This window comes from Netta rufina (genome assembly GCF_964035555.1).
Source record: "Netta rufina genome assembly, chromosome: Z".
NCBI lineage: Eukaryota > Metazoa > Chordata > Aves > Anseriformes > Anatidae > Netta > Netta rufina.
The window spans coordinates 24,568,036-24,580,797 of NC_140126.1; the positions used below are offsets into that span (position 1 = coordinate 24,568,036).

The 12,762-nt window shown below is 38.7% G+C and overlaps 1 protein-coding gene across 1 annotated transcript in view; it reads left to right on the forward strand.

Moving 5' to 3' along the window:
* The window catches only part of DOCK8 (dedicator of cytokinesis 8), a gene marked incomplete at its 5' end in the record, with an annotated part of 92,617 nt that extends 81,866 nt beyond the window's left edge, over positions 1 to 10,751 (forward strand). Inside the window, 9 exons of the mRNA XM_084305083.1 lie at positions 2,799 to 2,942; positions 3,830 to 3,961; positions 4,761 to 4,895; positions 5,433 to 5,522; positions 6,575 to 6,811; positions 7,454 to 7,597; positions 8,696 to 8,802; positions 9,693 to 9,860; positions 10,497 to 10,751. Of these exons, the coding sequence (XP_084161209.1) occupies positions 2,799 to 2,942; positions 3,830 to 3,961; positions 4,761 to 4,895; positions 5,433 to 5,522; positions 6,575 to 6,811; positions 7,454 to 7,597; positions 8,696 to 8,802; positions 9,693 to 9,860; positions 10,497 to 10,557 (1,218 nt within the window). The 3' untranslated portion in view covers positions 10,558 to 10,751. The remainder of the gene's footprint in view (positions 1 to 2,798; positions 2,943 to 3,829; positions 3,962 to 4,760; positions 4,896 to 5,432; positions 5,523 to 6,574; positions 6,812 to 7,453; positions 7,598 to 8,695; positions 8,803 to 9,692; positions 9,861 to 10,496) is intronic.
* Positions 10,752 to 12,762: the final 2,011 nt, after the last annotated feature.

A 12,762-nucleotide genomic window follows, 5' to 3' on the forward strand; every position in this document is an offset into this window, starting at 1 on the left:
CAAATTTGTCTCCCTCATCAAAATGCTTATGTAACTACATTTGCTAAAGGAACAGTTGCTCCATAGGAGAGTGGTAATTAAATGCCTTAATGACCAGAAACCCAATTACAAAACTCTTTAGCTGACAGCATAATTTTAAACCTCAATTTGCTCAATGACAATAATTAACTATAATAACACTTTGCATTTTTACAAAGCCTTTCAAGAGAGGAGCTCCCGTTCCTTACAAACAGGTTTGTGTTTTGTAGCGCCTGTGATTACATTCTTCAGATGACCTCTTTAAAGTAGAATAACACTACTCAGAATGTCCCAGCTTTACCTGGAGTTCCAGATCTCACCCAATGATTCTTTCTGTATCCATTTCTCCACTGAGCTTGAATATGGAATTAACTAGTATTGGTGATATGCGTTCAGTTGTGGAATTGAGATTTAATGTGTATTAAAACTATTGTTCTGAATGAGCAGAAGTGTTATCTTTTACATATGTATACATATATAAAAGAGTAAAGTGATGTGGCAAAGAATTAAATGAGTTGACCTAGGTCTTTTGCAACGATTCCATTAACATCCAGACAACTGGTTGTCAGTAAAATAACATTTGTCCTTATACTGTGCCAGGCAGAACTGTGTATGCTCCCATCTCTACAATCATAAAACTATCCCTGGAAATCAGCAATTTGTGTTTGCAATAAATCACCCTTACAAGTGATGAGGAGGACTTAAGGAGAGTATGAACTACATATGGACTAACTATAAAGTCACTTTATATTACTACAGACAAGGTCCTAGTATGTGTGTGTCTACCTGCTGAGACACAGGACTAATTAGCCTGAGCCTGGTGTTAGGCTAATTCAGCCATGCTGCTTTGGGGATCTGAGTTCCAGTCTTCCTTAACCTTCCTTAGTTTTAGGGATCTAAGTTGCATCTTTCCTTCCTAACATGGGAATAAGGGCTAATGATCACTGTCAACCCTCTTGAGTTCACAAAAGTGTCTCTTTTCCTTAAAGAAAGATAGGTCCGTGAGGTCCAAAATAATTGCAAATAATATATGACGTAACTTATGTATTGCCTTTATCGTATAGTGACTTATAAAATTATTCCATATGGAAGGTAGATTAAGGCTAAAGGTGAATGAGGTATGTCCACTTTGCAAAACGTCATACTAGCACCAGAGATATGTCATGGAGGTGGCCTCCTATTAGAACATGTGGATTGTAAAACATGGAAATACATGTCTGATATAAGTTTTTACAGATTTAGAGCTAATGCAGAAATAATTAAAGTCTGTGATTTTCTTGGCTTTCTCTTACAAATAAATCACTTCTCTGGACACTTTTTCCATTGCTAAAGAAAACAAAACAAGAAAACCCTCAAAAGCTGCATGCCACTCTGTGAAAACAGTCCTAACGGCTACTGTTACAGAAAAGGAAAGCCAGAAATTGGACTGTAACATGTTGTATGAGTTGCTCTAGATATGTGCCAGGTATGCCAACTGTGGTTTGTCACTGTCTTCCATGAGACTGGTAGGTCAAAAATGGCAGGCATTGCAGCACTAAAAGGTGCTGCAGTTTTCCCTCTGGCTGAAATTCAGACATATACTTAACTCCTGCAAATGCTGTCCTGAACTTTGCACTCACCCTAACAGTGGAGCTTACATTACTGTTAGACACAGTAATGGCAGCATGGCTTGAATAAATTTCACCTATGGAGGAAATAAATACAGCTACAAAACCCATGGGGAAAAGTCCTGTGTTGCTAATGATGCGTGATGCCAATTCTTTATCTGAAATCTGATCAATAGTAACAGCCCTCAGTGTCTCTGCCATTTTATAAAGATGTCTTTCAGGAATCAGATAGCTAGCCAGCTGGCATCTATCCTGCACTCAGACAGGCTGCCATTGTCAGTTCTGCTGAAGTGAGACACCATGACACGAAGTTAACTTCTTTTAATCACTAGCAAATTGAACCTTAGGATTTCTGCTGCTCTTGAAAGTCACACATGCTTGTTCTATATTGTATTTGCACATATTTTAATGTGCATTTATATGTAGTTCTGTATATTCTAATATTTTTTATGTTGGTTCTACCCAACGTCATTTATCCAAATGGATCCTGAAGAGCTGCAGACTTGTTACTTTGTGGTCTAGAATCTCAAAGAGTGACTTGACACTGCATAATTTATTTAGTTTTATTTAAACACACGATAAGATCAGTAACTTTAATTAAAAAAAAAAAACGAGTAAATTGTTCAGGATCAAGGTGTAACAGGGTAGAGGCTGAGACAAGAAGGAACATTCCAGTATTGCAGCTTGTAGAATAATATCGTCTGTGTTCTACTTCGTTTGCTGAAGTCGTAAAATTAACAACTTGAAAATTCAGCTTCTTCAAACAGCTCACGGGAGACATGAGGTGCAGCCTGATTTTTTTTCATCTCTGAGGTAATAGAAACTAAAAGGGCATGACTGCCAGTGACCCCTGGAGCATAGGAGATTCTGTGCATTGCAGATCCAGGGGAATCCAGCCACCAGAGGAAAGTCAGTTAGTGATCTACAGGAGTTCGCCTTTTAAACCTGAGGCAAGAAAGCTTGGGATTCTTCTAAAAATCTCCTGATCTGTCATCTGTGAAAATTTATGATGTTCCATTTGCTTCTAAATAAGATTTAACTATGTACCCCCTGGCTGCACTTACGTCTCATTCTTCTTTCTGTCATATAAGTATGTTGAAACTGTTTCTGCCTGGGTCTTTACTGTAGACTATTGCTCTTGGATCCTGATTTTTCTACTCTGATTTACTTTAGAACATTTCATCCAATGTGCTGGAGGAATCTGCTGTTTCAGATGATGTTTTGTCCCCAGATGAAGATGGTATATGCTCTGGGAGGTATTTTTCAGAAAGTGGTCTGGTGGGACTACTGGAACAAGCAGCAGAACTCTTCAGCACGGTGAGTGAGGGCCAAAAGCATGTGGAGATGTAGAGAAGCTATGCAAGCTTGTTTTCCTGCACACAAGGAAGGACAGGCTTACTGTTCAACCTCCACAGATCTGCCCCACTGCAGATAACAAGATGCATCTTGTGGTTGACCCAGCCTTGTCTCAAACAGCTCCACTTAACACACTTTACGAGTAGCCTAGCTCAGCTATGTACCCGCCTCTACAGTGGGAATTGCAGGCAGCATCAGCGGAAAGTGATTGACTTTCTGGCTGATATATTTCATGGGATGGTACATCTTAAAAAAGAAGGTCTTGCTTAAGATACAGATTTTATGAAAGATGTGAGAGTTGCTGCTATGCTTTCACACAGAGTACAACTACTGCCCTAAAAATCTACCCTTATTATGTAGAGTCATGGTGTTAATACTCAACTAGCTCATTGTATTGCTGCAGTGGTAAAGAGCGTTATTTAGCATCTCTGAAGAAATCATGTGGGTACCTTTTTTGCAGATGCAGGTTTTGTTGCTCATTGGTCTCAATAAAGCCATACACACAAAATAGATCCATTCTCTTCTTCTCACCTAAAATTCTTAACTGTTCTGGTCCATAACCAGAAACCATGTCCTTCACACAGGAATTTTGCATTGAGGGTTCAACAGATCAGAGATCCAAATTTGATCCAGTTTTTGCTTTAGAGCTACTTTCAGAACTACTCTTTTAGTATTACTAGATTTTAGAAAGCTAAAACAAATTACATAACAGATTGAAGTCCCATAAGTACCCTTTTCAGCCTGTCCATTGGTATAGGTCCAATTCCTTTTCAGAGTGCCTGAGGACTCACTTCTTTTCTTCTATGTTTTTAATTTTTTTCCTTTTTTTTTTTTTTTTTTTCCCCAAGGGGGGATTGTATGAAACGGTGAATGAGGTGTACAAAATTGTCATCCCTATACTGGAAGCACATCGAGACTTCAGAAAACTTACCTTGACACACAGCAAGCTACAGAAGGCCTTTGACAGCATTATTAATAAGGTACTTGTAAGGCAAGGCAGCACTAGCAAAACAGGTTGCTGGGCTACACTGTTTGTTTATGACTGGTGATAATAAAATGAAAACTGGTATGAACTAGATCCATTTCCTTTTTGTAACAACAGCTTCCATATGCTTTGTCTTACCTGTGAAGTACGCTCTACAGTGAAACAACCTCTATTCTCCCTGTAAGAAAAGGAATAAATGAATATAATACTCTTTCAGAGTTACAGAAGGACATTTGAACAAACCTAGAATAAGAAATTGCCTGATTCAACCTGGCCATGTTGACTTAAGAAAAACAACCTTCTTGTCCATTAGCTAGTATTTTCAATGCTTAAACAGAAGAAAGACAAATGCCTGGCTAAATTCTCCACATGCATGCTGCCCCTTATTTCTCTACCTCCAGAAGCATTTTACTACTGAGTCTAGTCAGTCTCAAGTTCTTACCGACCTTTGCTCATTGCAAAATTTGAATTTTGTTAAGTTTGATGGACTTAAAGAAACATAGGAATATATTCTTTTGTTTTGTAAAAGTCACTTCATGATCAGCCTAAATTTTTAGTTAGGTTTCAGTCAAATGTCCCCTTCACCTCTATGCTTTCTTCCATGAATACGTGCTTCTAATTCATTGGCATTGAAAACACAGAAAACTAAATATGGCTCTGAAATACGGGAAGGTGTAGGGTTAGTAGGTTTTCTGTTGTTTTCAGTGCATCAAATAAAAAAAAAAAAAATTAGAAGTATTCTATGTTGCCATTGAATAAGAAGTAATTGTAATTTTCCTCTTTGTATCATCTAGGGTCAAAAGCGAATGTTTGGAACTTATTTCCGTGTTGGCTTCTATGGATCCAAATTTGGGGACTTAGATGAACAGGAATTTGTTTATAAGGAGCCTGCGATTACCAAACTTCCCGAGATTTCTCACAGATTAGAGGTAAGGAAAAAAATGTTGTGATAATATAATCTCCTATGCTATGTCATACTTTCTAATGAATGTGCACAACTCTACTATTATTACTGATATATAGAAATCAATCACAATCTGATCTATACAATAGATTATTCCCTTTGTATATATCCTTTCTTTTATAGCCTTTTTACAGTGAAATGATGAAAGTGATCTATTCTCAGTACCTTAAGGCCATGTCTCTAACAGGAAGATTCATGATATGTTGAATGATTTGAGCTAAACAGGCCCAATATTTGCTTTGGTACCTTTTCAACTTTTTCTTCAAACTGCAATGTTCTCTTCTTCTCTTTTTAGCTGGATCTTTATATTTTTGTGAGCAGCTCACACTGAGCTTTGTCAGTAAGTTGCCTGAGCCTGGCCAGCTGTTGTTCATGAAGCAGTGTGTTTACTGTACAGAGCCCAGAAATAGTCATAGTTGCTCCTTTTCCCTAGAAACACATAGGTCATTAGCTTTGTATTAAGGACTAAACACACTCTGGAATAATTCCTTTTCTTTTCCAGGGATTTTATGGCCAGTGTTTTGGGGAGGATGCTGTGGAAGTGATTAAAGACTCTGCCCCTGTAGACAAAAGCAAGCTGGATCCTAATAAGGTAGGGAAAGTACTACTGAGTTGAGTACTTGATCACAGAAGAGAAAGGGAGAGAGAGGGATCTCCTTCCTTGAAGCTTTTATACTCAAACAGCAAAGCACAAAAAACAAACAAACAAAAAAACCTACAGCTATACCTGTGTGACTAGGGAGGTCCTTAAAGCCAAGAGAGTGAACCATATTTTTGGGTGCATCAAGGAGATAGCCAGTCAAGTGAAGGGATTGTCCTGCTTTTCTCTGCATTTGGTGTGGCCTCACCTCAAGTAGTTTGGGCACCACAATATAAAAAGGACATAAAACTATTAGAGAGCATCCAAAGGAGTGCTATGAAGATGGTGAGGAGTTTAGATGTATGCAAGATGTATGAGGAGCAGCTGAGGCCCCTTGGTTTGCTCAGCCCCGAGCAGAGCAGGCTGAGGGGAGGCCTCATGGCGGCCTGCAGCTCCCTCAGGAGGGGAGCGGAGGGGCAGGCGCTGAGCTCTGCTCTCTGGGGACAGCGACAGGACCCGAGGGAACGGCATGGAGCTGGGACAGGGGAGGGTCAGGCTGGGGGTTAGGGAAAGGGTCTGCACCCAGAGGGTGGTCAGGCACGGGGACAGGCTCCCCAGGGCAGTGGTCATGGCGCTGAGTCTGATGGAGTTCAAGAAGCGTTTGGATAACGCTGTCAGACACATGGTGTGACTTTTGGGTGGTCCTTTGGGGACCCAGGAGTTGGACTCAATGGTCCTTGTGGGTCCCTTCCAACTTGGAATATTCTGTGATTCTATGAAATCTTATGTGAAAGGCTCAGTTTGGTAGCTAGTCACAGCAGATGGAAAGTTGAAGCTCTGATCTCCAGTCCCTGCTCTTGCTTTGATTCCCAGAGTTATGCTGTGCCCTCTCCAGAGATGAGTTTTGTCAGCACTGGAGAAAAGAAGGAGCTCTGAAGGATTTGCAGCTCTGTGCAGTTCCAGACCATCCTTAGCCAAGTGTGAACTATGGGATATTTCATATGTACCATTCCTTTACTCTTTTCATTGTAAAGTACTGCAATGATTCTTTCCTCTTCTCTCAGGCATACATACAGATTACTTTTGTGGAGCCATATTTTGATGAGTATGAGATGAAGGACAGGGTAACTTACTTTGAGAAGAACTTCAACCTCTGTCGGTTCATGTACACTACGCCTTTCACCATGGATGGGCGCCCTAGAGGAGAGCTTAGCGAGCAATACAAGAGGAACACCATCTTGACAACAATGCATGCTTTCCCCTACATCAAAACCAGAATAAATATTATCCAAAAAGAAGAGGTAATTGGGTTTTGAGGACAGATCTACTTTCTCAGGGGCTAAAGGAGTCTCTGGGCAGAGGGGAGAGGGTAGAGAGAGAGGGAGATTTTCAAATTCTTTGCTTGACAGAAAAAAGAAGGCTGAAGTTTTCAGACATTCTCATAAATTGGAATGGCATAGAATAGGTAGAGAAATGCAAGACGAGTACTTACGGTGAAGCAGAGAGGATGGAGGATATACATCCTTCTTTTGACTTCTGAGTTGCTGTGCAGGAGGATACATGGAGCTCTATTTATGGCTGTACTTCAGCTGATAAAGCACAGTTAAAGAATTAAATTGGGCTCAGAGCTGCTGTAGAGACAAGGAAACTTTCTTAACAGTAGGAAGTGGAAAACTGTTTAAGACATGAAATCAGTAACTTAGGGCAATAATGAGTATATACAAATAGGGAGTCTGATCCAAATCCTACTCTTGCAAGGTAAGACGCCAAAGAGTTGTGGATCAGATGCGGCATTTATCAAGATGGCATTTAGAAAGAACAGTCTTCCTGGACTTCACAACTACTACTCTAACATGGATTGATTGTGGTTTTATTGCCAGATTTAGAATAGTTCATCTGCGTATATGGTTCAAATAATGAAGCGTCTCTTCCATTTCCACTAGTTTATTTTAACACCAATTGAAGTTGCTATTGAAGATATGAGGAAAAAAACACAGGAACTAACTGCAGCCACAAACCAAGAGCCACCAGATGCCAAAATGTTACAAATGGTTTTGCAGGGCTCAGTTGGAGCCACTGTAAATCAGGTAAGGGATCAAAATAAGCCAGATTAATATTTCCTTCATAATGCTCTGCACTGTTTCTGCAATCATCTCTTGCACTGGGACAAGTACATTTAGTCAGACACATTTAGTCACAATGTGCATTTACACTTTATCCCTTGATATATAGTTCTTGTATTCTATCCAGTCATTATCGTTAGGACTTTCTGCTCTTAGACTTAGGGAGCATAAATAGTTTACCCTCCATTCATTTACAGGTTTGTGCACCTGCATATGCTTTCCAAGTCCTGGTTTAAAGCAGAAACACTAAAGTGCTTAGACATTTTGTTTCTGTGATATTGCCATCCCAGGTGATACAAGAAGTGCTAGATACATCTCATGAGAGGTTGGTTCTCAGGTCACGGAGCCTCTAACATGAATTAGATCAGCTGAGGTATGGGTGTCAGGTCTAAGAAATGCTCTAAATTGACATAACATGTCTCTGTTGACAGGAACATGTCTTCCATGCTCCTTCCTGTCCACGGTTCCTTCTTTTCAAACCAATACAGATGCAGAGGATTTCTCTGGCAGAGGGATAAAAAAAAAAAAAAAAATCTGATAGGAAAGAATGAAAGTTGGCCTTATTTGCTTTTTCACAGGATTTGGTTTCTTTGCTGAAAGCTTAAATAAACTTGGTTTCTCCAGATTCTTCATCAGTCAAAGCCTCCAGTATGAAGTAAGATGCAGTTTTGAGCCTTGGAGAGTGGCATCTTTCTGCCCCGGGCTTATCTAACTCCCTTGAGGTCTTTGTAATACCAAACATAAGGAACTGTGTTTCTATCATGTAACCAGATTTGGTAGTACAGCTACCCCAGATCTTCTCTACTGACTAGAATTTGTTCTTTCTCTTCTTTGTGGGCCTGGAGGAGAAATAAAAGGAGGGGAGGATAAAATATGATAGGCAAAAACTCTAACAAAAATAAAATAGGAAAAAAAAAAAAAGTCCTGTTCTCCTGACTGTTCATGTTTTTATTTTCTTTCATAATTCTGCACATGAAATAACAAACAAAATAACCAAACATGTGCTCTGTTTTCAGTCTAAGCAGATGTTTTTCTGATATTTTCCTTTGTTATTCCTATAAGGGACCGCTAGAGGTAGCACAAGTGTTCCTGGCTGAAATTCCAGCAGACCCCAAACTTTATCGACATCACAACAAGCTGAGGTTATGCTTCAAAGAATTTATAATGAGGTCAGTAAAACAAAACTGAAATATTGAATTGCATCAATAATGTCAGTAATGGCAATAATGCAACAGTAATATCACTGTGTAATTAATTATTCAAGCTAAAACCACAAATCCTAACAGCTCACGCTTCAGACACTTGGTACAGAACTTGTCTCTGCTTCATGGTCAGTGCTTTGGTGGGTTTTGCATCCCAAATGAGAGTAAATTTTAACAGTTCAAAAGAATTATGTAGAAAATAAGAGATTACATTAGTTTTATCTTCTGATATTTTAGGGAAATTGAGCACTTAAAACTAATGCTTTGATTTCATTAAATGATTTTTATATATAGGAATATAAATGTATAAATATTTCTTATATATATTTATATAAGAAAATGTTTGACCCTCTCAAGACATATTGGTAGTGGTGGATACATACGTCCTTTGCTTGTAAATTTTAATAAGCATACTCATATAGCAAGATACTTATCCTTTTAGTCAAGACAAAGCACAATTACTGAAAGACAACTCTGAATAAAATCAGAATGAGCCTTGTGCGTATGATACTACTGTCAAATACTGTAGCTGCATGTGTTGACAGTAAGTTGGCCAGTTACTCAGTATTCTGCAGCCATTACATTTATTTAGTACTATTATTGTTTGGTGTTTTGTTATTATTTTTATTAGCTCTTTCATGCATTTCTAATGGTCTTAAAAATATTACCTCAGTTTGTGCACTTGGACAGAGATTTCTTACTAGCCCTTTCTCACTTTCAACTTGACCAGCTATCAGAGGAGTGCCTGGCCTGGAGGAGCCAGCAACTGATCCATTCAAATTACCTAACACAAAGTTACTGAGCGTAGCAGAACTAAGTGATACATTTCATGCCTTCTTTTCTTTCCTTTTGTCTAGGTGTGGTGAAGCAGTGGATAAGAACAAGCGCCTTATAACTGCTGACCAGCGGGAATATCAGCAAGAACTCAAAAAGAACTATGGGAAGCTGAAGGAGAACCTTAGGCCCATGATTGAGAGAAAGATCCCAGAACTGTACAATGCTGTAGTGAAAGTCCACAGCACAAGGTACAGATAGAGCAGGACTTCCTGTTGCAGCTATACAAAAATATGCCTTTTTTTTTTTTTGTCAGGAGAAAAGGCAGGTTTCCCAGCAGCAGAAAACAGACTATAATACACAGTATCAAATTCATACTTGATGAAAGAAGTCTGCTGACTCCCACTGGAGCAGAATGTAGTATTAACTGTGTTTCTCAAGCACGTCCATCAGGGGTTAGGGACTGATATCGTTTTAATGCATGGTGACGTAAGGCTTCCCCTTCAACCTGATCAAGTGTATCTTAACCATTTCTTAAACACTTGAAGCCAGACAAGAACATGTATATTTTGAATGTATGGCACCCTGTGTTGTTAGCCATCATGAAGTAAGAGTGATTTTTTCACTTCCAGATAACATAATCCAGTCTAGTCCCATGACTGCGACAGAAGAGTCTTTACTTCTGTACTTTACTTAAAAATATATGCTTCTTCACAAATCCACTGTGTCCAGTGTGGGGTGGGAGGGGAAGAAGCACTAAGCCTCTGGTCTGCACACATGTAATATGTTTCAGCTGGTGATTTGGAAGCTGCTTCTTTTCACGGGGCAGGTATTTCCTGGATTTTTTTTAATTTGCAAACTTTATTTCTGGATCCATTTCATTGCAGGGAATCTTTTCATAACCACAGTTTTAAGAAATATGATGCCCAGAGTTCACAAAGCACCTAAGGACTAACTGCTTCAGCCAAGGAAGAGCTTCATGCCAGAAGCAAGAAGTGATGGAGTATTCAACACCAGTGAAATCAGAAATCTCCTCTTACAAGATAGCATGTGCTCTTTCTGGACAGCATGCATTTAAATGAGATATCAGAGAACTGTGGGATGACTCCAAATCAACTATATCTCATGAGGACTTGGGAAAAAACAGGGAGCTTTTTAGATGCTTTTACATTTATTGTGAAATAGTCATGTAATGCAAAAGGGGCAGACCATTGCAGTGATCAGTGGCATGAGATTGGTCACCACTGGCAGGCTGAGGTTTGGCTGAGGTGTTACATGAATCCAAACAAGATATCTAAGAAACGCTGAGGAATGACATCTATTTATGTTCCTTTTCCAAGGCAGCATTTATCCATGTCCATTTGGCACTAAAACACATTCTGCAAGTTAATCACATGCTTAAATGTTTTCTTAATGAGAAGGGACATGGACCCCTGCTCAGTGTTCACTGAGCTGGAGCTGTAGGAAGGAAAAATACCTTCAGTTTCTATCACCAGTTTCCATCACAGTGTTTAACTGCAGAGAGATTTCTGCACAAATTCTCTTGCCAAAGCTCAGAAAGCAAGTAGCAATAAATAATTCTTACAGATTTTCTTTTATTTTTCTTTCTTTTGTATGAAAAGTATGTACATTGTTTGTGAGATGTAGAGACAACTACCTGACATGTTGGATTTCTTGTATTTCTTCATAATCAGTGTCATGTTTAGAGGTTGGACTCGATGATCTTGAGGTCTCTTCCAACCTAGACAATTCTGTGATTCTGTGATGTTTAGCAAAGATAACAAGTAATAGCTTAAAAAGAAGGCGCTAAGCTATGACTGATTTTTATTATGTAATGCTCTTACATAGATAACCTTATACAAAATTAACTTCAAAAGCACACAGTGAGGATTTCCTACAAAGCACTTATGCAGGCTTTACTACATTTTAAGATAAATCAGCATGTAATTTATAATGTCTAATGCTTAGTATTTTCTGAGCCCTGAGCAAGCATCTTACTAAATAGTCTTTACAACACTTCTCTGAAGTAAGGAAATATTATTACTATTTTGCAGATGGGGATGTTGATACACAGCAATATTAAGACTTTAGAACTCATTTAGTGAAGCCATGGTAGAACCACAATTTGCACTTTGACATTGTTTACTGTGTAATGCTTGTGTTTTGAAATAAGTTCCCTGATGTTAGTTCGTTCCCTGCATCTTTTCACAGTTTGGAAATGATAGTTCAATGCTGATTCAAGTAACCAATCCCATTTACCCAAGAACATAATTTAATGTTAAAATTAAATGAAACAGTGAAATTAAGGAGTTTTTTTTTCTATGTGCATTGTTTTAGAAAAAGTACAGTGAACCTTCTCAAAATTCATGCCATGTGATTCTCAATACAAAGCCTATTCGCTGTGTCTGTATAAGGTAGGCTGAGGCTGCTGCTTTTAGTAGAAACATTTTGACTTTTCGTGTTCATCTGCAGCCTTCCCAGAAGTCCCTAGGAATTCCCTAGGAATTCCCAGCACTTCCACTGACATCTGAGTAAGCCAGATTTTGCATGTAATATGAGATGGTCTAACAATATGGGATTTGGAAGCAAGTTAAATAAAATGCTGTACTTACAAGCACTTAGAGTGCAAGGAAATACTTCCCTTCTCATTCATAGTCTAGCTAAATGTAAAAATCAGAAATATTCTGTAATTTTGAAGTGAAAGCATCCAAAGTATGTAAAAACATATATATACTATAAAAAGCTCAAAGGAAAAGACACCTCCATGAAGTGGCTTTTATATATTAAAGCTACTGTGAAACAGTTTTAAGTTAAAAAGATGACTAATTTCCCAAAGCTTTGAAGTCATGAAGTCTCTGCCTGTCAAAGCCTAGCCCCTTATCTTCTTTAACAGCCTATTTTGGAAGAAGGTGAGAATACTGTCACCTCTCCACCCCATAATCCAGCCTCATTGTTTACAAGATACTTATCCTTTACTGCTAAATATCAGAAATGTCAGGTAAACAAAATCAAATAAAATGAAAAAAAATCCTACAGGTGTACAATATAGTATATAAAAGTAATGAAGTGCTTTATATTGCATGGTCCTGTGCAATTCTTCTCCTTCCGTTGTAACAATTCTCTGGGTAATTTGAATACTGAAGGACTCAATGC